The 24,244-nt window shown below is 39.9% G+C and overlaps 1 protein-coding gene across 1 annotated transcript; it reads left to right on the top strand.

Annotated features, from left to right (window-relative positions):
- Positions 1-10,614: 10,614 nt before the first annotated feature.
- Positions 10,615-22,298, top strand: NRPB1 (RNA polymerase II large subunit). The gene is made up of 14 exons (XM_088950800.1): positions 10,615-10,957; positions 11,057-11,320; positions 14,384-14,683; positions 14,837-14,995; positions 15,197-15,358; positions 15,444-15,664; positions 15,745-15,886; positions 15,983-16,318; positions 16,435-16,721; positions 17,322-17,580; positions 17,700-20,803; positions 21,110-21,181; positions 21,469-21,522; positions 21,618-22,298. The coding sequence occupies exons 1-14, from the start codon at positions 10,874-10,876 to the stop codon at positions 21,718-21,720; spliced, it is 5,547 nt and encodes a 1,848-aa protein (XP_088806926.1). The 5' UTR covers positions 10,615-10,873; the 3' UTR covers positions 21,721-22,298.
- Positions 22,299-24,244: the final 1,946 nt, after the last annotated feature.

A 24,244-nucleotide genomic window follows, 5' to 3' on the forward strand; every position in this document is an offset into this window, starting at 1 on the left:
AGCCTTTGTAGTTTCAGCTTCCCGAGCCTCTGCGACACCGGGCTCCGCTGCCATTTCAGGGATAGGCCCAGCCGCCTCATGTTCCCTGGGAGAATCCAGGTTGATGATCAGAGGGTGGCTCGGGACTTCGGACTCCATGGCCCGAGAAGACTCCACACAAGCTCGCTTGGTGACCCGCTTCCTCCTCTTCATTCCGTCAAGTAGATTGACACCGCGGGTCTTCTCTGCCTCCATGGTACCTGCGAAAAGAGCTCAACATTAGTAAAAAAAAACTAAGTAAAGAAGTCTACCTGGACTCAGACCGGCCTGAATAAGCTTAGCCTCCGAGAGGTAATCTCCGCACTCGAGCCCAACCTGGGCCCAGGACTGAAAGGTCTCCGCCATGTCTTTATCTAACATGACGTTGGGATCAAGGACAACCGCCCTCCAATTTGGAAGTTCCGCTTCCACGAAGTAGCACTTTGGACCACGAAGTAGTTCCGCTTCCACGTCGGGACCTTATTTGGAAATTTGTGAAGAATTTTAAATCCTGGGCGGGGAGACAGGTAGTAGGCCCGTCGGTGCTCAAGAAGGAAGCCCGCTTGCTTCTTGAGCATGAGGAGGGCAGAGAAAATTTCTAATTCTAAGGGAAGGACGTACTCGCAGCAGAGGGATATGGTCCCGACAACGTTACGAATGGAGTTCGGATGAAGCTGACCGACTGAGACGCCGAAGTGGTTCAAGACTTCGACAATTAGGGGATGGAGAGGAAGGCGCAGCCTGACAATGAGCTACTCCCAGAAGATCACGATCTCATCCGGACCGTGCTCCCAAGGGAAGTTGCCCGAAGGTAAGCTATATGCGTACTCCCCGGACAGGTTGAACTGACGAACAAGGGACCAAAGTCTCTCAGACGTCATAGTGGAGGGTCCGAATGTGCCCGACATCCGAACCCGACGAGAAGTGGATTCTAGGCTACCAGGGGTGACCCAGACTGAAGGCCCTACCTCGGGCTCATCCAGAAGGCTGTCAAAAGAGGCAGCCCGACCCGAGGTCTCCGCCTCAAGCCCTTCTACAAGGTTATCTAAACTACCCAAGCTACTCGAACTAGACATTGCAAAAGGAAAAGAAAAGGAAATTGAAAAGGCTAAGGGGACCCACCAAGGGAATGCTACCGAACTTGGGAAGGTAACGCGAGCTGAGGACCTTGGACGCGAGCTCAAGAAACGATCGCTGAATATTGATGAAGGAAAAGTGAATAGGGCCCCCACTATTTATAGCCGTTGTACCCGCGCATCAACAATTGAGATCAAAGCCATCCAATGGCTCTCAAGAAAACTGGTTGCACGATGGTGAAATGAGTTTAGCACAAATTTTTGACGTCCAGAAGCTGATAAATCGTTTGACATCCACGCGTGAGCTGTACGCGACTCGGGTTGACTCTGGTCGAGCCGCACTGACCCTTGTTGAGCCAAGAATATAGGCGGGTCATACCGGAGGATCTCTGAACTGGACGAAGCACACCACAGGGGCAAATCCACCCGTCAGTCCGTGAACTCCCCACGCTGGGTCAAGACCCCGGGCACGGGGAGTGGGGGCAATTGATGGAGGTAGATTTGGCTCGACCACTTAGCCGTGCGACACGTGGAAGAAACTAGGGTGACCTGGCAGGAATGCCAGCTCGGCACAGTGACATAGCACGGCCATATTCCAAGAAGAGGCCCAAGCTTCCCGAGCTCTCCAAGAAAAGGCCCGAGATCCCGAGCTCCCCGAAAAGAGAACCGAGCTCCCCAAGAGGAGCCCGCACTTCCTAGGAGGTGAAACCCGATCTCTCCCTAAGAATCCCAAGGCTAACAAGGAAACCCACGAGGGGCAAAGCCCGGACTAGCCCACCTTGGGTTAGTCCGGGCCACACCCCGGCACCACGGTATAGTAGGCCATACTCTCATCCAAACTCAAGACTTCACCTCGTGCACCACTCCGGCACCTCGGCTCCAGGTCGCGCAACTGTAATACCGTAACTGATAGGTCCGTACTCTGAGGCAGCACACCTGACTGGTCTGGATTTGACAGATGACAATCCCACTATAACGGCCACCTACTACCGCCATCTCAGTTGTAACAGAGACGACCCAGACAAAGAGGACAGTGGCGGTTATGTCTGCCCCCCCACAGAGGTGGTTATACCTGACCTGGCAGAAGCTTGGGAGTGAGTGCAGTAGGCGGTTATAAGAGACTTTCTTCCCCTAGAGAAAGAGGTATGTAATATTTGTGCTTTCTGGTCTTAAAACATCTTATTTTCCCTTGCCTTTTCAAGAGCATTGACTTGAGATTCGGAGTATTCCTATCGGGTTCCTTCCCGGAAATATCTTATTTCTTCCTTGTTTTAGGCATCTTCAACTCCGTCAAAGCATTAACTTAGTTGTCGGTAACCTTGCCTTTGACGGAGCTGAAGATGCCTGAAACAAGGAAAAAATAAGAGATTTCCGGGAAGGAACCCGATGGGAATACTCCGAAGCTCAAGTTAATGCTCTTGAGAAGGCAAGGGAAAATAAGAGGTTTTAAAACCAGAAAGCACAAATATCACATACCTCTTTCTCTGGGGGAAGAAAGTCTCTTATAATCGCCTGGTGCACTCACTCCCAAGCTTCTGCCAGGTCAGGTATAACCGCCTCGTTGGGGGGGGGGGGGCAGACATAACCGCCACTATCCTCTTTGTCTAGGCCGTCTCTGCAACAATTGAGATGGCGGTAGCAGGTGGCCGTTATAGTGCGATTGTCATCTGTCAGATCCAGACCAGTCAAGCGTGCTGCCTCCGAGTACGGACCTGTCAGGTACGGTATTACAGTTGCGCAACCTGGAGTCGAGGTGCCGAAGTGGTGCACGAGGTGAAGTCTTGAGTTTGGATGAGAGTATGGCCTACTGTCCCAAGGTGCCGGGGTGTGGCCCGGACTAACCCGAGGTGGGCTAGTTCGGGCTTTGCCCCTCGTGGGTTTCCTTGTTAGCCTTGGGATTCTTAGGGAGAGCTCGGGTTTCACCTCTTAGGAAGTGTGGGCTCCTCTTGGGGAGCTCTGGCCTCTTTTCGGGGAGCTCGGACCTCTTCTTGGGGAGCTCGGGAAGCTCGGGCCTCTTCTTGGGATATGTCCATGCTATGTCACTATGCCGAGCTGGCATTCCTGCCAGGTCACCCCGGTATCTTCCACGTGTTGCACGACTAAGGGGTCAGGCCAAATCTACCTCCATCAATTACTTTTGTGACTTGATACTGCCCTTTATCTTCAACCTTAATAAGTTAGGTTCAACAAAACAACAAACTTTGTTAGATAAAGGTGGGCTGATCAAAATGAAAACGGTACCAATTCTCAAGTTTGAGACTAACGATTTTTTTGAAAATTTGAAGCACAAATGAGGGAAAAATATTTATTTCTCAAATCTCGTTTATCATTCATAGCCTGCCACTCTAACAAGGGGATTCATTAGTCATTTTAGAAAGTAAAAGTTTTTTTCCAAGTGAAAGTAGTGTTGTTAATGGGTCGGGTTCGAACCGATGGACAATTTGGGGTGGTTTTGGTTCCAACATTTTACACCAATGGGTTGGTTCCAATTGTTGATATATTGTCTCAATCATTACCAATCGAGCTTTTTAAAACAATTAAAAAATGAAACACTCTGGCCACCGGTTTCTGGGTCAATGGTTTGACCATCCAGGTCAAGTGGGTCAAAATGGTTAAGGTAACAGTTAGGTGTTCATTGCATCTTGAACATTGAATTAGAATAGTATGTCGTTAGGAAGAAATTTAAATAGGATATATTTATAAAAGAGATAGAGGAGGCAACAATGGTGTATACCATGGTTGCATCATCATTGTTTATTTGCTTACCGTTGTTGCAGAAGTTCCTATTCTTGGTAACAACCATTGTTGTGAGGGGAGAGAGAGAAAGAGAGAGAGAGAGGATAAACCTGAATTGTGATTTTCAACCATTTATAAGTTGGCTATCTAGCAATGCACGGGATTTTTTAGATGAAAATTTGTTGTTTCTAGGTAAGAGTTTATATAGAAATGAATTTAAAATTAGCAATAGAATACACCAGTCTCTAGCTCATTGTAAGCTCGATTTAGCAAATTTTGTGGGTAATCAATCCCAAAATCCCATGCACTATTGGATAGCCAACCCATGAATGGCAAAAAATCACGAAAGTACAAATTTTCAACGTGATTGGTGGAGTGGAAATTGTATTCAGCAGCAGGAGGGAAGACGATAAACACTAGCTGAGAAGGGAGGAAGGAGAGAAAGAAAAAAAAGGAAAAGGATGGGAGAGGGAGAAAGAGATGTTATTTGTATCTGGTTTGAGTTTGAAGGGAGGAAGAATAAGATTAACAATATCTTCCATTTTCTTTTTTATTTTAAACCCGCGAACTGCTACTTGGGTCAAATGATGCAACAGTTCAACCATTGGAGTTAGCGGATTTTTGACTTTTCAACGTTTTGTTAGAAATTTGGTTCAAATAGTTCTTATGTCTAGGTCAATAGCAGTTTTAAAACAATGATTATCAGTCCAGAACCAGTTCTACCTAGTTCCAAACTAGTTCAGACCCAACTTGAGCCATATATATCAAATAAATAGATTAATACACACACATTAATGTACACTATTTTCAATGGGTCTATTATAATCAAGTCCATCGGGTCATATCGAATTATCCCAAAAACTGGTCGGTCTGGTTCTAGGTATGAAATTATAGACCCTATTGGGTTTGGTTTAATTTTGGTTTGTTATTATTTTTTTCGGTTCTGATTCTACCCAAACCCAACCCATTGATAGCCCTAAGTGAAAGGAAAATTTTAGTATTTGTGATATAGTTTGGTCCTTGAAAATAGGGTAAAATACTTGAAATACCCTAAGTTATAGGAAATGGATTTATACTACATTGCAATGTGTAGGGAGGAGAGTCAAGGGAAATATTGTCCCACCTAGGTTTATAATTGAATTGAGCTCTAATCAAATAGTTTGGTCTCGAGTTCTATTAGGTTTGATTTGGGTTCAATTCTGATCAAGCTTGACTAATAAAAAGTTTGGCTCAAAAGCTTTTAAGCCTACCTTGATTAGCACACACACCCCTACATACATACATATAGAATGTAAAAATATATTTTAACATGTTTTTATGTAAAGTATATTTTATATTCTATGTATTATAAGATTATACTATATATTATAAAAAAGTCATTAAACCGAGCTTAAAATAGAAAATATATATTTTTTGAATCAAACTCAAACTTGAATTCGAACCTAGTAGTATTTTCGTCAAGTTGAGCCAAGACATGCCAAAGTTCGTCTTGGCTCGACTTGGTTGCACCCTTAGTCCCATCCACCAAAAGAGAATAAAATAGGAAAATATATAAACAAGGGAAGGACATAAAAAATCTTCAACATGGAAACAACGGTTGCCAGTTGTTATATCCACTTTGTAGAGTGCAATCTCTAAATCAAAGGGCGATCTTCATCCATTATGGAGTTACTTGGCCTGTTGGCTCCGACCTATTGATTTGAAGAATGCATATAGGTTATAAGAATCACCATTCTCATTATCCTTTGTCATGGGTTAGGACACCGTCAATGGCAATTACAAGAATAATCAATCCATGAGTTAGATTGGGGCAAGGAAAGTTGCACAAATGATAGACGCAAAAACATACATAAAAGATGAGAGCCACTATTGGATTTCACTAATTGCAAAATGAGTTCTGATGACAAGAGATGGTAAAGAGGAAAGAGTGAGCAAAATTGAGGTTTTTTAAATATTATGACAGCCACTTGCTATCACAAGCTAATGGAAAGCAACGGAGTGCTAATGGTATAGATACAGTTAGCCAATTATCAAAAAACTCAAGGGTATTTTGTGGGGGTTTTGTAGACAGTAGGGCTACTACAAGTCCATTTCCTCAAGTTAGGACTAGTATAAGTATTTTACCCAAAAAAATGTTATTGGATAGTAGAGGGAAGCTTAAGTATTTAACCCCTCCAAAAAAGTTCAATTACTAAAACACCCCCTATAAACTACAATTTCATGGATTTACCTAGCCTACCCTATAAGTTATAACTTGCATACTAAAACACTTAGGGCAGTCAACAAGTTCAGGTTTAGCTCGAACTGGGACCGACCTGACAAGAAATATTAAGGGATTGGAATTAAACCAGACCCAATAGAGTTTATAATTTTAGACCCAAAACTGGACCGATCTATTCTCAATACAATTGGGTCTGACCTGATGGATGGACTCAATTACAATAAATATGCTAAAAATATTATACACACATATGTATATTTATGGCGGGTCAGGTCTGAGTCGATTTAGGACTATGTAGAACTGATTCCGAACTGATAATAATCAAGACAATATATCAAGAACCAAAATTGACCCAGTACTAGATCCTGGAACCAGAACTAGTCCAATTGGTTTGGGTTTGTTAGGTTGGGCTTGACCCATTGACAACCCTAAAACACCCTCATAGTTCACTTCGACCTTTCATTTAGAACATTTTGTATTTGTATTGCTGTCTCAAAATGGTCACATGACCACTTATAGGTCTTAAACCTAGCATAGAAGGGCATTGGCCCATGATTATTTAGTCCCAAAGTGCCCCTATTACTTCATGACAATCTTTTAAAAATGAAAGGAAGTTTGGTTTTTAGGGTCCATTTGGTTTGCAACCAGAATTGGAATGGTCTATTCTCCTTGCTTGTTTGATTCAGAATGGGATTCTGAGGGGAATTGGAATAAGTTAGAATGGGATTCTCATTCCCAAGCAAGGGGGAAGGAATGGGCAATCCCTTAAATGAGGGAATGTCATTCCATTAGGAATGGGAATCATATTTTGATTCCACCGAACCAAATGGTTGGAATTGGGATAGCCCTTATTATTGCAAACTAAATAGACCCATAGATCTGAAAAAACAAAAAAACAATAGTGTCCAAGTTATTTGTTTACAAATAACATATCTCTCTTCTTGGAATAGAGAACAAAATTGTCCATACAAAGTGGTTAAAATATTTACCAAGGGAAAAAATGGTACTTCCATTTGTTTTTTGTATATTCAAGTTGTTTGAATAGATATTATGATCAAAACCAACATTTTCTACTTCCATCTAATGAAAGGTTGATTAAGTAGATTGATTGCAAACCATAGGGTATGTTTAAGTAAAATGCAAACTATAGGTAGGTTTTATTAAATTATAAAATTATAGGGATGCTTTAGTAAATGACCCAATAAGTTAATATTATATATATTAATTATTATTGTTCATGGATTAATGACTTAACACTCAAAGTAGATCTATAGGGTTGGGGAGGGTTTGGGTAAAGGCATTGGGGGGTTGGGCTAGGGTTGAGGTAAACTAGTATCGAACCTGACCGTTGACATCCTGGCTACATTCAATTTTTAAGTGAGACATGCAAAGAAAAAAAGGTTTGTCATTGGCTCATGGGCCTATTTTGTAGGCCCATCTAACAATCGGTCCATGCCTAATGACCAATCCAAAATCTAGTCGACTACATACATAGTTTTTTAGGCCTTTTTGGCACCAATTGTGAACATTTTCATTCTTAGAATTCTTCTAGAAAATAATAGTTTTTAAGAAATTTCAATCAAAGAATTTGTAGACGTATTTGGCATAATCATCTGATTCGTGTTCCTCATTACCCCATGTATGATGATAGTTAACAACCAATATGTATCAAAATATGCTTTATATATAAATCTTAGTTTTCAGTTAAGATATTTTCTTATTCAAAGCTTTAATGGATGCCATCACAGTATTATTATTTTTCTCAGTATAATATTCTATTCCTGCAATATTTGGCCTTTACTAATTCTGGCAATTACACAGTTTGGTGGGGTTTCAGTTTAATTCTTTATTAAGAGCAACTCACTTTTGGAATCTCCTTTTAACATGATCCTCAACAGATTTATACATCCATTATGAGGGAAATGGGAAGGTTTCATTTACTTTAGCTTTTTAACCATTATTGTATAGAGTCTATAGACCATTCATAAAATTCATTATACTTTGAATCTCACAATAGTTGTCTTACATCTTTTATTCCACATATTAAAATCTAAGCAATAGACGTACTTTAATGTTACATGATAACTGTTTACTTGACAATTGAGCCATTTTGGAAGATATATATTGGTTCACCATCCCTAATAACTTAAACATTAATTCCAATTTGTTTGTAATTATAAACCCTTAATTAGTGATTAGTAAGGCATATGTGACCAGGGTGGGTTTAGTGGTTGTGTTGAACCATCTATTATCTGAGGGGAGATTTAGGTGATGACTGAGCAACAAAAGCAAACATTGCAATCAAAGGGTGTTTATTTGGGGGGACTACTCAATACGTTGAACTAGTGGCGCGTGGAAATGTGGGGGGAGACAAGGAGTGTTGAAGATAGGATGGAAAGAATGGAAAACAATTAGAAAAAAAAATTGAAATGCATAGCCCAAACACAAATGAGAAAAAAGAAATGATATTTCTTGGGCAAATGTGAAAATTAGAAATTGTATTATATATATTAAAAGTTCAGGGGCAAGAAAACAAGAATTTAAATATTTATGTCAAACTTATGATTTAAAATATAAACATTTTATATTGGATATTAAATATAAATGGAATTCTACATATGCTATATTAGAAAGTTGTTTTTCTCATAAACAAATTCTTACTGATTTTTATAATGCAAAAATGCCTAATGACATTATATTTGAGGAAGACCGGGAAATGGTAGTTTGTATAAGAGATTTTTTAAAACATTTTTATGATGCAACTAATGAATTATTAGGTATTTATTATCCAACTAGTTGTAATTTACCTTATCAATTAATGGTTTTTAGTGATTGCTTTGCAAAATATAGAAATAATTCACAATTTAAATGTATTGTTGAAATAATAGAAAATAAATTTAAAAAATATTGGGAGAACATTTCTCCCTTTTATTGCTTAGCTACAATATTAGATCATAGGATTAGGAAATATGGTTTAGATATTTTACTTGAAGCATGTTGTGGAAATATGAATATTGAAATTGGAAATAAAAAAGAATAAATTAATAATTTATTATTTGAAATGTACAATTTATATGAATCTGAAGTAGTAGGAAATAAACCTACAACTTGTACAACATCTTCTACTTCTGATCTTGAGCCCAGTGGTAGAAGAGTTTTTTTTTTTAATAAGTAGAAGGTAGAAACCTACTATTTCTACAATAAATTCATTTACTAAACTTAATTTTCATTTACAAGCAAAATTTTCTAGTTTAGGTGAGGGAACAAATAATTTTGATATTTTAGCATTGTGGAGTGAACATTAAAAAAATCATCTAGTTCTCGCTGCCATGGCACATGATCTACTAACCCCTCCGGTGTTTACTATTCCATCAAAGTCTTGTTTTAGTGTAAGTACCACGGTGTTGGACGACAAGAGAAGCTTCATGAACAATGGAAGTATAGAGATGTGCATCTGCTTTAAGGATTGATCGGATATAGAAAATAGATAGATTATAAGACAAATGAGGGCATGACACTACACCGGATATTTCACCTGAAGTAGATGATGAAAATTCATTAACAATAGTTGACTAGTTGTATAGAATTTTTATTTTTTTTAAATTATTATAAATTTTGTTTTAATTTTATTTAATTTATTTCCTATTTTTTAACAATGTAACTTTGTATTTTCAATTTGTAACTATATTGTATTTTTTATATTTTATTATTTTATTAAATTTTCATATTTCATTCATCCAAGTATCCAACCATTGTAATATTGTATGATTTGTAATTTGTATCATTCAAATTTAAATAAAATAAAATTCCTATTTTTCTTTCAATTTGTTATTCCATCATTCTTATTTGGTTAAGTATTTTCTCATTTATGTATTAGATTTATCATTTCTTAATTTTTCAAATAGTTCCCAAAATTCAAAAGAAAGTAAAATATTTTAGTTTTACACTTTTACTTAGAAAAGAAATTAAAAATAAAAAAACAAAAAAAAGTCAAAAAATCAATCTAGCCCAATTTGATCCAGGCCCAATGCCCACCATGTGGCCCATCCCAACACGGCTTGGCCTGCAGCCTGCGGTGCGGCACGACACAGCATGGGTCTGGACCGTGGGCTATGCCGTGACAACACCAAAATTTTCACCGAAAAGGGCATTATGGCCCATCACAACCCATGGACCGGCATGGCACAGGCACTTTGCGCGGGCCGTGGCCGTGCACGGCACACTTGACACCTCTACTACTACTAAGGACGGTACGAGAATTGCATTGGGCGAGTTTTCATTCTCACAAGTCACCCTTTTTTAACTTCAAAGAATCTCACTCGCTTGTAGGGAAGTTCTCATCCCATTTGAATAAGAATCGATGGCTTATAAGTTATGTGAATCAAGCACGATTCTCATCAGGAGAATCAAAAGAATCGCCAGTGATGGCAAACAAGGCCTTAACAACTACACGAGGAAGGGCATTTAGGTCAATTTGTCTTCCAAAACGGGTCGGTTCGCGGAAGATGTCTAGGGCGGCATATTTTCGTCTATAAATACCCCTCGAGGGGCCTCAAATCTCTTTTCTCAACTCTCGCGGTCTCTCTTCTCTGAGAAGGCGATTCACGAGCATGTGACCGGAGAAAGATAGGGAGGAGGATCAAAGCTTTCCTCTCTACAAAAGCCGAAGAAGCTACTAAAACCCAAATCAATCACTAACCAAGAAACAGAGTAGTGACATATTGCAAGCAACCTCTATTTGGACATTTTTCTCTTATTCTTTTGAAACCCTAATTCATTATCCTTTTTAGTTTTGTTCTGAATTCTCGCACGATCTGTCGCCATGGATACGCGATTTCCATACTCCCCAGCGGAGGTCTCCAAAGTCCGCCGGGTTCAGTTTGGTATACTCAGCCCCGACGTGATCGTAATGTTCTAACTCTCTTGCTTCGTCGCTTTCTAGGGTTTTCCGGTTTTGCTCTCGCTTCTTACTCGCTGTGGTTTCCTTGTTTTGGTCTTCTCGCAGAGGCAAATGTCGGTGGTGCAGATCGAGCACAGCGAGACGACCGAGAAGGGTAAGCCGAAGCCAGGTGGTTTGAGCGACACTCGTCTCGGTACAATTGACCGAAAGATGAAGTGTGAGACCTGTATGGCGAACATGGCGGAGTGCCCTGGGCACTTTGGGCACCTGGAGCTCGCCAAGCCCATGTTCCATATCGGTTTCATGAAGACTGTTCTTAGTATTATGCGTTGCGTCTGCTTCAATTGCTCTAAAATTCTCGCCGACGAGGTACTTATTGAAGAATATTCTTCGTTGAATACTGGATTTCTTCCTTGTAGGTTTGGGAGTTAGTTATTTAGCTTATCATAAACCGAATCAAATTTGGTTATGATACTATTTGGGTTCACTAGTGGAATTACTACCTTTGGGCCTAAAGGAAGTTCTGGACAGGAGCTGTTCGTTGGGAAAAAAATAACTTCGATGCAAATAGAGGTGAATAGGGTCAATCCACTTACCTTAGAGCTCAGAATGAACTAGCACCTAATTGTGTTCAGAGAATTGGATTACCAATGGTTAAAACTTAAAAGTAGAAGGGTGGGATAATAAAAGAACTTGCTAATATTATTTATTGGTTACCATGGCATCTAGTAACTTGTATGTGCAGAAAAATTTTAGGTGGATACATTTGTTAACTAGGAGGCACGGATGTTTTGCATCTGATCTGAAACAGAAAACGGGATTATTTTGAAGATAAATAAAGAAGAAAAATTTATAGCTAGAAAATGCAAATACAATGTAACTAGGTGACAAGAGGTCACCCTAACCAAACAAAATCTGAAGCAAAAACAGAGCCCTAACAAATAAAAGTACAAAAAAACAAAGACATAAGGACTCTTACTAATTCAAGAACACCAAAAATCATCCCCGAAGTCTTCTTTCTTCAGTCCTTGAAATTCTTGGAAGCAGCAACACCCAACCAATAACTGTAGAGCTGATAATTGCCACCACCTCTTCCATTCTTTTCTTTTTATCCTTGAAGACCATTCTGTTTCTTTCCTTCTATAACTCCCAACAGACAGCAAAGGGAATACAACTCCATAAAATCTTGACCTTAATTCCACCCTGAATTCTTGGCCAGCAGCTAAAGATTTCAGCTGAACCATTCATAAAAAACTGAAGATTTCAGCTGAACCTGATATAGTCCACATGCCCACCTTGAACAGCTTGAAGAAATAGGACCAAATTGGAGTTGTGAAACTGCATTGAAACAACAGATGAAGAATACCTTCCTCTCCAGCAAGACACAGCAAACGCCTATTTGGAAACTGATAACCTCTGATCTTTACAATGTCTTGAGTTAGGATACAGCCTCTGGCAATCAGCCATGGAAAGGCTTCTACCCTTGGGGGCATTGGTTTCCAACCAAACACCCCTAACTGGATCAGGTAGAACCTTTAATAACGATAAGTGATAAACTGGCAGGTTTGAAAGAACACTTTTAATCAGAGCGATTTTCCCTGTGAAGGATAGGAATTTCCCCTTCCAGCCCACCAACCTTTGATCAATTATGTCAAAAACAGGTTGCCATAGAGGTGGCAACAACTCTAGCCCCAATTGGAAGTCCTGAATAAGAGAATGGGAATTCCCCAAGCAGACATCCCATTGATCCAGCACATTCCTCCGACACTGAATGCTGAATATCTCCCACCCCATCATTATGCTCTTACTTAGAATAATCTTAAGACCAGACAGCAATTGGAAACACTTAAGAGTACTCCTCAGGAAATGGGCCTTCTCCACTGATGCACCCATAAAGTTTAAGGTGTCATCAGCATATTGCAGGTGAGATATGGTCAATCCTTTTCTCTCAATCTTGAACCCATAAATCAGTCCCACTTCTCTACCCTTGTCAATCAGTTCTCTCAACACCTCCACCACCAATACCAAAGAAATCCCTTGAAGAACCAAAGAAATCAGTTGAAACCCCATTTATCAAAACTGAAAATGACACTGAAGATGCACAAGCAAAAATCCGGTTCCTCCATCTTTTCCCGAAGCTCATCCTCCTCGTCACTTCTTCCAAAAAGCCCAACTCCATATGATCATAAACTTTCTCTACGAATTTCACTTGGTTTATGTGAACGAAATTTCCTTATCTGTCTTCTTAACTGGGAGGTTGGATAGACTTTCTCAGTTACGAGTAACAAGACTTGCATAGGACTTTCCAATTGGATTTTGAACTTCTTCACAGTGTCTCATTGATCCCCTCCTTTCTGTGAAGCATTAAATTGTGTCACTTAGTCCATTTGTTTGGATATAGTGTTCATTATTCATTTTCCTTTTTTATTTTTTCCTTACTGCACTCTTATACTTCTGTCATGTTAAATTTTGTACATAAGAGTGATTAATATAGAGTTAGAGTTTCCTACTCTTTTTCCTTTTCCCCCTTCTTGTTTCCATCTTTTGGAACTGTGGTTTGGTCTTTTCATGAAAAAAAAAAACACAAAACCATTTGAGTATGCTGGACTTAGCATGTGAAGTCCATCTAGATGGTTTTGGTCAAAGAATGCAGCTACCTTTATTCCGAGGATATAAAAATAACAGTCTGTATTGTGATGTTAATTATGTATCTCAGAGGGAAGATAGAAGCTTGGATTCACATGCATATGATTTATTCTGAAATTATTATTTTGCTTGTTTTTCCAACTAGCTGTAGACAGATCTTAAAGATAAGGATGTTTTTCTACAAAAATTTCAATAATTTCATGGTAATTAGAATTTCTAACATTTCCAATAAAAAATTAGAATTTCTCACACGGAGACATTCCAAGTGAGCCATTTTCTTTTTCTTTGGTAATGTTTACCATAGCAACTTTTCCTGCAATTTCCTCTGTTTTGTGTAGTTACATGTGGTTGATTATGTTTCAGGTGGCTAATAATTCTAGGAGGGTCAGAACAGGGAAATGGAAAATAGTTAAATGAGGGCCACTGAACGGGTTTCCCTGTTTTGCTGATGTTGTGCTGACAAAAACAAAGGAATTGCTAAATACTACCTTAATTGCTTGAAAAATGCTAACCCCAATCTATGGTTTCTCATATCTGGTGCTTTTAATAGTTTGTATATATGACCACTTAAATTTTTACCTGAAGGCACTTAGTTCTAAGTGTGTTATTGGATGAGTGGTGTCCTTGAGATATTGTAGCTTGTAAAAATTTAGGTTCCTGATAGTCTCTCTATCTCTCTATTTGCACATGGCTTTTTGGTATTTTATGGTGCTTTTGATTTTGAAAAAAATTCCGAATCTTATTAAATTCTTAAATGTTACATTTTTTTGAATATGACTTTTTCAGGAAGATCACAAGTTCAAGCAGGCTCAAAGAATTAGAAACCCAAAGAACAGGCTAAAGAAGGTTTTGGATGCCTGTAAGAATAAAACTAAATGTGAAGGTGGTGATGAAATTGAGGTCCAAGGACAAGACACTGGAGAACCAATTAAAAAGAGGCGAGGGGGTTGTGGTGCTCAACAGCCAAAGCTTACTATTGAAGGTATGAAAATGATTGCAGAGTACAAGGCTCAGAGGAAGAAAAATGATGACCAGGAACAGCTTCCTGAACCTGTTGAAAGAAAACAACAGCTTTCTGCTGAAAGGGTAAATAACTCTGCAAATGGTTCTTGTCATTCTTCTCCACCCCCGCTCCTCTGCCCTCCTGCTCTCTCGTCTTCTGTCACTTCTCTTCTGTAATATTACCATTATGTTGAATATATATATATATATGTATATATATGTATATTTTTTTTTCAGGTTCTAAGTGTTCTGAAGAGGATAAGTGATGAAGACTGCATATTGTTAGGTTTGAATCCTGAATATGCTCGCCCTGATTGGATGATACTACAAGTCCTTCCAATTCCTCCGCCTCCTGTTAGACCGTCTGTGATGATGGATACTTCATCCAGGAGTGAGGCAAGCCTTATCTACTATGCGTCTCCCATTTTGTTCAAAAGTACTGTGTTTAATTGAAAATGCCATCATTGGGAAAAGTTATTGCTTTTATGTTGTTCTATAGGAAAACTTTTCTGTGGGGTGAGACATTGAAGTATTTTTTTCACAATATTTATACAACTTCTGATATATTGGTTTTATATATTTTAAATCTTGAACCAGGATGACTTAACTCATCAGTTGGCAATGATCATTAGACACAATGAGAATCTGAGGAGACAGGAGAGAAATGGAGCTCCTGCACACATCATCTCAGAATTTGCACAATTACTGCAGTTCCATATAGCCACATATTTTGATAATGAGCTGCCTGGCCAGCCAAGGGTATGCATTCATGGCTAATGTCTAAATACTTGCATGAGCTTTTTGCAATTTGTTTTTGAACAACTAGCAATTTCTTTGTGTTCAGGCCACACAGCGGTCAGGGCGACCAATTAAATCAATATGTAGTAGGCTGAAGGCTAAGGAGGGTCGCATAAGAGGTAACTTAATGGGAAAGCGTGTGGATTTTTCAGCACGGACTGTCATCACACCTGATCCGACCATTAATATTGATGAATTGGGAGTTCCTTGGAGTATTGCTTTAAACTTGACATATCCAGAGACTGTGACACCATACAACATTGAAAGGTCTAGATCTTATACTCAATTTGTTTTAGTTGTACTATTTGATATCTTGCTAGTTATCAAGTGACAGCCAAACTTGCCAGGTTGAAAGAACTTGTTGAATATGGACCTCATCCGCCACCCGGTAAAACTGGTGCCAAGTACATCATAAGAGAAGATGGACAGAGGCTTGATCTTCGCTACTTAAAGAAAAGTAGTGATCATCATTTGGAGCTTGGATACAAGGTAAGTTTTTGCCCTTTTTTTTTCTGATCAGTTCTTGGTTAAAATTTAAATCATGGTTTTATAATCATGTTTAAATATGTTGCATCTTGGTTGCAGGTGGAACGGCACTTACAAGATGGGGACTTTGTTCTATTCAACCGACAACCTAGTCTTCACAAAATGTCCATTATGGGACACAGAATCAAGATTATGCCCTACTCGACATTCCGCTTGAACTTGTCTGTTACTTCTCCATATAATGCTGATTTTGATGGAGATGAGATGAACATGCATGTTCCTCAATCATTTGAAACAAGGGCAGAAGTCTTGGAGCTAATGATGGTGCCAAAGTGCATTGTGTCACCCCAGTCAAATCGGCCTGTTATGGGGATTGTCCAAGATACACTTTTAGGATGCCGTAAGATCACTAAAAGGGATACTTTTATAGAGAAGGTGATGGATGTGAAAATTCTATGCTAAATATTCTATTTATTCAACGTGGATTCCCTCATAGAAGGGTTTGTCATTCTGATACATCATTGGTTTTATGCTTTCTTTCCTCTCTCCAGGATGTCTTCATGAACACTTTGATGTGGTGGGAGGATTTTGATGGGAAAATTCCTGCTCCTGCAATTCTGAAACCTAGACCCCTTTGGACTGGGAAACAAGTATTTAATCTTATAATTCCTAAGCAGATAAATCTCATGAGGACATCGGCTTGGCACTCTGAATCTGAAACAGGATTTATAACCCCAGGAGATACTCAAGTTCGAATAGAGAGGGGGGAGCTTCTTACAGGCACTCTTTGCAAAAAGACCCTTGGAACATCTACTGGTAGTCTTATTCATGTGATCTGGTAAGTACACCCTAAATATCTACATATATGTACAAGTGTTGTGACCCCCTAAATAGGGGACTTTTTCAGGTGTGCAGTCCTCCAGTTCATATCGGCTACAACCCCACCTTGTATTGGTGGTTCCCCAAAATATTAGCTGTTCAAAGTTGTAGATTTGTAGTTTTTTATATTATTTTTGCCCATAAAGAAGGGCTTATTATTTACATGTGGCAAGTTCTTTGGGGCTAAAATTTGCCCCTATTCAAGGCCAGTAAGGCAAAGATATGGGCCCGTTTGGTCTCCCCAAGGTTCTAAATTTGGACACGATTGCAGGTGGCTGATATGCCTTTTTAAAGGCTTTTCCCAAATCTCTATTGTTTTTATATGTTAAAACAATGTTTAATTGTTCCCTGATCAAAATGACAAAGTAAAAAGAATGACTTTTTATAGTACGGAAACACTTGATATACATGTACAGACATATTGGGTGTATCGATACTTTGAACCTTGGGTCTCCGAATTAAATTACCACATGGATGATTACTGGGTCATATTAGGGACACTCACTGAACAACTTGACTATATATATTCCTACATTATCTCAAGCATATGTTTGTGCAGGGAAGAAGTTGGACCAGATGCTGCTCGCAAATTTCTTGGTCACACACAATGGCTTGTTAATTATTGGCTTCTGCAGAATGGTTTCAGTATTGGAATTGGAGATACAATTGCTGATGCTGCTACTATGGAAAAAATTAATGAGACAATTTCTAAAGCAAAAAATGAAGTGAAAGAACTTATTAGGGCTGCCCAAGAAAGGCAATTGGAGGCTGAACCTGGACGAACTATGATGGAATCATTTGAAAATAGAGTGAATCAGGTGTGCAGAGGCTTTTTCTGTGTTCTATGCCATTCCATCCCATTTATTCATCTTTTTCTCTGTTACTTTTTATGTCAGTCTGTCCCTTTTATTTATTTAACAAGCTTTCAACTTTTCAGGTGTTGAATAAAGCTCGTGATGATGCTGGAAGTAGTGCACAGAAGAGCTTATCTGAAAGTAACAATCTTAAGGCTATGGTTACTGCAGGGTCAAAGGGAAGTTTCATTAATATTTCACAAATGACTGCTTGTGTCGGACAGCAGAACGTTGAGGGTAAGCGAATCCCATATGGGTTCATTGATCGGACATTGCCCCATTTCACTAAAGATGACTATGGACCTGAAAGTCGCGGCTTTGTGGAAAACTCATATTTGCGTGGGTTGACCCCACAAGAGTTCTTTTTTCATGCCATGGGTGGTAGGGAAGGATTGATTGATACGGCTGTAAAAACTTCTGAGACTGGGTACATCCAGAGGCGACTTGTGAAGGCTATGGAAGATATTATGGTCAAATATGATGGAACTGTCAGGAACTCATTGGGGGATGTTATACAGTTTCTCTATGGTGAAGACGGTATGGATGCTGTATGGATTGAGACACAGAAACTGGACTCATTGAAAATGAGGAAATCAGAGTTTGATAAAGTTTTTAGATATGAAATTGATGATGAGAACTGGAACCCAAGTTACATGTTACCAGAACATGTTGAGGATCTGAAAACCATTAGGGAGTTCCGGAATGTGTTTGATGCAGAAGTTCAGAAATTGGAAGCCGATCGATACCAGCTTGGCACAGAGATTGCAACCACTGGTGATAATAACTGGCCCATGCCTGTGAACCTTAAGAGGTTGATTTGGAATGCACAGAAGACTTTTAAGGTGGACCTGAGAAGGCCGTCTGATATGCATCCAATGGAGATTGTTGAAGCTGTTGATAAACTCCAGGAGAGACTGAAGGTTGTTCCTGGTGATGATTTTCTGAGCATGGAAGCTCAGAAGAATGCCACTCTCTTCTTCAACATCTTGCTTCGAAGCACATTTGCCAGCAAGAGGGTGTTGAAAGAATACCGGCTTACTCGTGAAGCATTTGAGTGGGTTATTGGTGAGATAGAATCTCGTTTCTTACAGTCATTAGTTGCCCCAGGAGAAATGATTGGGTGTGTTGCTGCTCAGTCCATTGGTGAACCTGCCACTCAGATGACTTTGAATACCTTCCACTATGCTGGTGTTAGTGCGAAAAACGTCACTCTGGGTGTTCCCAGGTTGAGGGAAATTATTAATGTGGCAAAGAAAATTAAGACTCCTTCACTGTCAGTCTACCTGAAGCCTGAAGTAAACAAGACAAAGGAAAGGGCCAAGAATGTCCAATGTGCCCTGGAGTACACTACTTTGCGGAGTGTGACACAGGCTACTGAAGTATGGTATGATCCAGACCCCATGAGCACCATAATTGAAGAGGATATTGATTTTGTAAAGTCCTACTATGAAATGCCAGATGAAGAGGTTGCTCCTGAGAAGATTTCTCCCTGGCTGCTTCGTATAGAGTTAAATCGTGAAATGATGGTGGATAAGAAGTTGAGTATGGCTGACATTGCAGAGAAGATTAATCTTGAGTTTGATGATGATTTGACATGTATATTTAATGATGACAATGCTGAAAAGCTAATTCTTCGTATACGTATAATGAATGATGAAGCTCCCAAGGGGGAATTGCAGGATGAATCTGCTGAAGATGATGTTTTCCTAAAAAAGATAGAAAGTAACATGCTGACAGAAATGGCCCTTAGAGGCATTCCAGATATCAACAAGGTGTTCATCAAGTCAGGAAAGGTAAATAAGTTTGATGAAAATGAGGGATTCAAGCCAGAGGTTGAGTGGATGCTGGACACTGAAGGTGTCAATCTTTTAGCTGTCATGTGCCATGAAGATGTTGATGCCACAAGGACAACAAGCAACCACTTGATTGAAGTGATTGAAGTTCTTGGTATCGAGGCTGTTCGTCGTGCTTTGCTGGATGAATTGCGAGTTGTTATATCTTTTGATGGATCTTATGTGAACTACAGGCACCTTGCTATCCTTTGTGACACCATGACCTACCGAGGTCACTTAATGGCCATCACTCGTCATGGTATTAATCGAAATGATACAGGACCAATGATGAGATGCTCATTTGAGGAAACTGTGGACATCCTTCTGGATGCTGCCGTGTATGCTGAGACAGATTGCCTCAGGGGTGTTACTGAAAATATCATGCTAGGTCAGCTTGCTCCTATTGGCACTGGAGATTGTGCCCTGTATTTGAATGATCAGATGCTGCAGCAAGCCATTGAACTCCAACTTCCTAGTTATATGGAAGGCCTGGACTTTGGCATGACACCTTCACGATCCCCCATTATGGGAACTCCATATAATGAGGGAATGATGTCTCCAAGTTATTTGCTCAGCCCGAATGCTCGTCTTTCACCCATTACCGATGCTCAATTTTCTCCTTATGTTGGTGGAATGGCATTCTCCCCTACTTCATCCCCAGGCTACAGTCCATCTTCTCCAGGCTACAGCCCATCCTCTCCTGGTTATAGTCCTACCTCCCCTGGCTATAGTCCTACTTCACCTGGTTATAGTCCTACTTCACCTGGTTATAGTCCCACATCCCCAACATACAGTCCTAGCTCTCCTGGTTACAGTCCTACTAGTCCTGCATATTCTCCTACCAGTCCATCTTACTCTCCCACTTCACCTAGTTATAGCCCTACATCTCCCAGCTATAGTCCTACGTCTCCTAGTTATAGTCCTACATCTCCAAGTTATAGCCCCACTTCTCCTAGTTACAGCCCTACTTCACCCAGCTACAGCCCCACTTCTCCAGTCTATAGCCCTACTTCTCCTGCTTATAGCCCTACTTCTCCTGCTTATAGTCCAACTTCACCATCATACAGCCCAACCTCACCATCGTATAGCCCAACCTCACCTTCTTATAGCCCAACCTCACCTTCTTACAGCCCAACCTCTCCATCATACAGCCCAACCTCTCCTGCTTATAGCCCAACTTCTCCTGGCTACAGTCCAACCTCCCCAAGCTACAGCCCAACCTCACCAAGCTACAGTCCTACTTCTCCAAGTTACAATCCTCCATCGGCGAAGTACAGTCCTTCATTGGCATATTCTCCAAGCAGTCCCAGACTGTCACCATCCAGTCCATATAGTCAGACATCTCCAAACTACAGGTATATCACAAGTCACTATTTTTCAATTCTAAATTCTGAATCTCTCAGCCATGCTTTTAATCTGTTAACTTTTAATTTTGTGCATTGGATCTTGGATGACAAGTTTCCCAACCACAGCCAACTCAGAGTCTCAGCTGTATTGCTGCAGCTGAACCCTGTTTGTTTTTCCCCCTTTGCTTTTGTTTTTTTTTTCTGCTTGTTCTCCCAATTGTATGGCAATTGTAACAAGTGGACAACCATTTGGGTGTGGCAGGCTTGATTGGTTCTTATATACTTGTTTGTTTGACCTCTCTTCTTTTGCTGCAGCCCAACATCACCGTCATATTCACCAACATCACCATCTTATTCGCCTCCAAGCCCCACTTACAGTCCCAGCAGGTAGTATCTATTTTATTTTATTTTTTTTACAATAGATTTGCCGCTTTCTTTTCACCAATTACTACATTGAAACTGTTTTGGAATCATCATTGCATGTCCACCACCACAATCATCTTTCTACCTGTAGTTTTTGATCAATGGACCATACCCTAAATATTTTTGCCCTGTTGGAAAGTATTCTTTGCCTTTTAGCATAATAATATAAGCAGGGGCAGGAATTTTGTCAAGGTCAGATAATAACCATGGACAAAAGTAATTTGGTTTGCTTCTTTTTTCTCCCCCTGCAGCCCATTCAATTCTGGTATCAGCCCAGACTACAGCCCAAGCTCTCCACAGTACAGGTAAGTCGACCCCCGGCCCCCCAGCTAAAAGAAGAGAAAAGGGAAAAAAAAGGACGTCTAAATTGGTTCTAACTTGTCTTTCTTTAATTCCTCAGCCCAAGTGCGGGGTACTCGCCAACAGCACCAGGATACTCGCCTTCATCTACCAGTCAGTACACCCCTCAGCTTAGCAACAAGGACGAGGGGAGCACTCGTTGAGGCACAAGTTGTCATCCACATCTTAGGAACAAGGACGAGGGGAGCACTGTCTTTTGTAGATTGAGGGACGGCTGTAATCAAAGTTTGTGCAAGTTGCTTGTAGCCGGCAAGTAAATTGCTGGTTTGAGACCCATACAGTTCTATGGATTTCTACTAGCGATGTAATTGTGGACCATGAGTTTCTGAACGTCTAATGATTGTCCTAATTAGCAGGAAGAATTCATAGAAAGGATGGTTGTTTGCCAGATGATCATGGATGAGGTGTTTGTGTTGTGCCCCAGAACGTTTTTACTCAAGCCTCTGGGGGATAATAGCTAATTGCTTACTGGTGGCTTGTGAATTGTGGCTAGGCTAGATCTAGGTTCCCCCGTCTGGCCCCGTCCATCCACAGAGAGAGAGATTTGATAGGCATCAACTTGATTGTAAAATGTCCTGCCGAAATAAAACCTATTTATCCAGAATGTATTCGTGTGGTTGGTGGCTATCAGGGCACTTAAAAGAAGTGTATTATATAAGTCTGTCTGTATCAGCAATTGATTATTGATGTTAGAAGAAATACATTGGACCATTTGGAACAACCGCTCATCTTGTGTTAAGCTACGCTATGCAACTCCTACTAGAGGTCCTGATAAATTACTCTTGCCGCTATACATTATACATTATCAATGAGAAGGAAAATATGGCCCCCTACCCCACCCCTCCACCCCCGTCCATCATGACTCTTGAATTCTTGCCTATTCTTCCCATATTTTCATACCCATCAGCTCTTAGGCCCTGTTTGTATGACGTTCGAAAGTACAATAATTTCTTTTCTCCCAATAAAGTACAATAATCAGCTCTTAGATTCCTCTTAAAAGTAAGAGTTACGAGGAAATGAACAGGTTTACATCTTATTTTCCACGTGAACCAGTCAGACATTCGAAACATCTAAGAATGACAACCAAGTACATGGGAGATGGAGATGCTCCTGATGTGCGGCTCTATGGACCAAATGATAATTAGGATTACATCAGCATTAAATGTGATACCCACATGGTACCGAGTTCATTGGCCCAGTATTATTACCGGAAAATACAGTTTGAGCTGTAGTTTGATGCAAGGTTCAAGGTATTTATACCATCGGCCCCTATTTTAGCTTTCACTTATTTTTTCCATTTTGGTTTAGAGGGGCTGATTTAAGTCTCGGTTACTTTTTGAATCAGGCCCTGACCTGATATAACCCCTGTAAAAGTGCATGGGGAAGGGCCTGATACGATGTGTATTAGTTGATATGGGCTGATATGTAACAATATTTTGAACCTTGGTTTAATGTGGGATGCATTGTCGGATGTGATGTTAAACATGTGTTGGGATATGCTAAAAACCGGTTGGTAGAATAACAAATGTTGTAACACCAACCAAATGGGGATATCGCAAGGTTTTAGGTTTAAAACTATCTATATCACAAAGAACATTAAAAGAAAAGCAATTTTAAGAAGTATATGAGGGTATGTTTGTGCAAATGCATGGATACAATATAAATGATTAAGAAACATAGAGATATAACAAGAAAACTCGATAAATTTCAAAAACATATTAGTGACTATATATCCAATGCTCATCTGACAAAGATTACGGTGCATACATATAAATATAATTGTCAAACATTTTAATTTTCGTTTGTTCTATTGTAGTATTATGTATGAATTATCATACTCAGACAAATGTGCATGTATTATACCTAAATCTTATTAATACAAATACAAAAATATATTCTTTTCTTTGTCCTTCGTAGTGTGAAAAGACGATACTTATCGGCCCTGATCACGATAGTTTAAATTAATCTTCTTTTTAATTTTCAAATTCAAAACGAAGAGAAAATAAAATCATACAACTCTTTCCCACCAAGTCTGGATTTCATGCCAATAAGGGCCTGTTTGGTTTGCGGGAATAGGGTTTGGAGTCAGAATCTTATTTCAATCCTGGTAGAATGGCATTCCCCCATTTGAGGGAATTGACCTTGGGATTCATTCTAGCTGATTTTAATTTTAATTTCAATTCCTATCTGATCCAAACAGACTACAGAATAGACCATTTCAATCCTGATTCCGATGCATTTTGATTCTGATTCCAATTCCAATTCTAACTGTAAACCAAACGAACCCTAAAATACATGTCAACACCCTATCAACATGATGCGATGATCTAACACTACACATCTCATACATGGTGGGTCCCAGTTTAATGGTGAGATATGCGATGTCAGATCACGCTGGTAGGGTGTTGGAATGTGTTTTATTGGTAGGAGATCCCAACTCCTCTCACCAACCTTACTTAAAGAAGAAAATAGATTTCAATTACCAAGTGACATTGTTGAAACTTGAAACCAGAACACTGACTCCCACGGATGAAATGCTAGCACCAACAAAGAAGACCTACACTCCATTTGCCATTCTGATGAGATCATGAGAATTGGGATCTGCTCCTCACATAGTGCACCTCGCACTGACCTCACAGCCACATCCCACCCTGTATTGGGAATATC

The sequence above is a fragment of the Nelumbo lutea genome, chromosome 6 (assembly GCF_056320005.1).
Source record: "Nelumbo lutea isolate HS-2025 chromosome 6, American lotus-T2T, whole genome shotgun sequence".
Classification (NCBI taxonomy): domain Eukaryota; kingdom Viridiplantae; phylum Streptophyta; class Magnoliopsida; order Proteales; family Nelumbonaceae; genus Nelumbo; species Nelumbo lutea.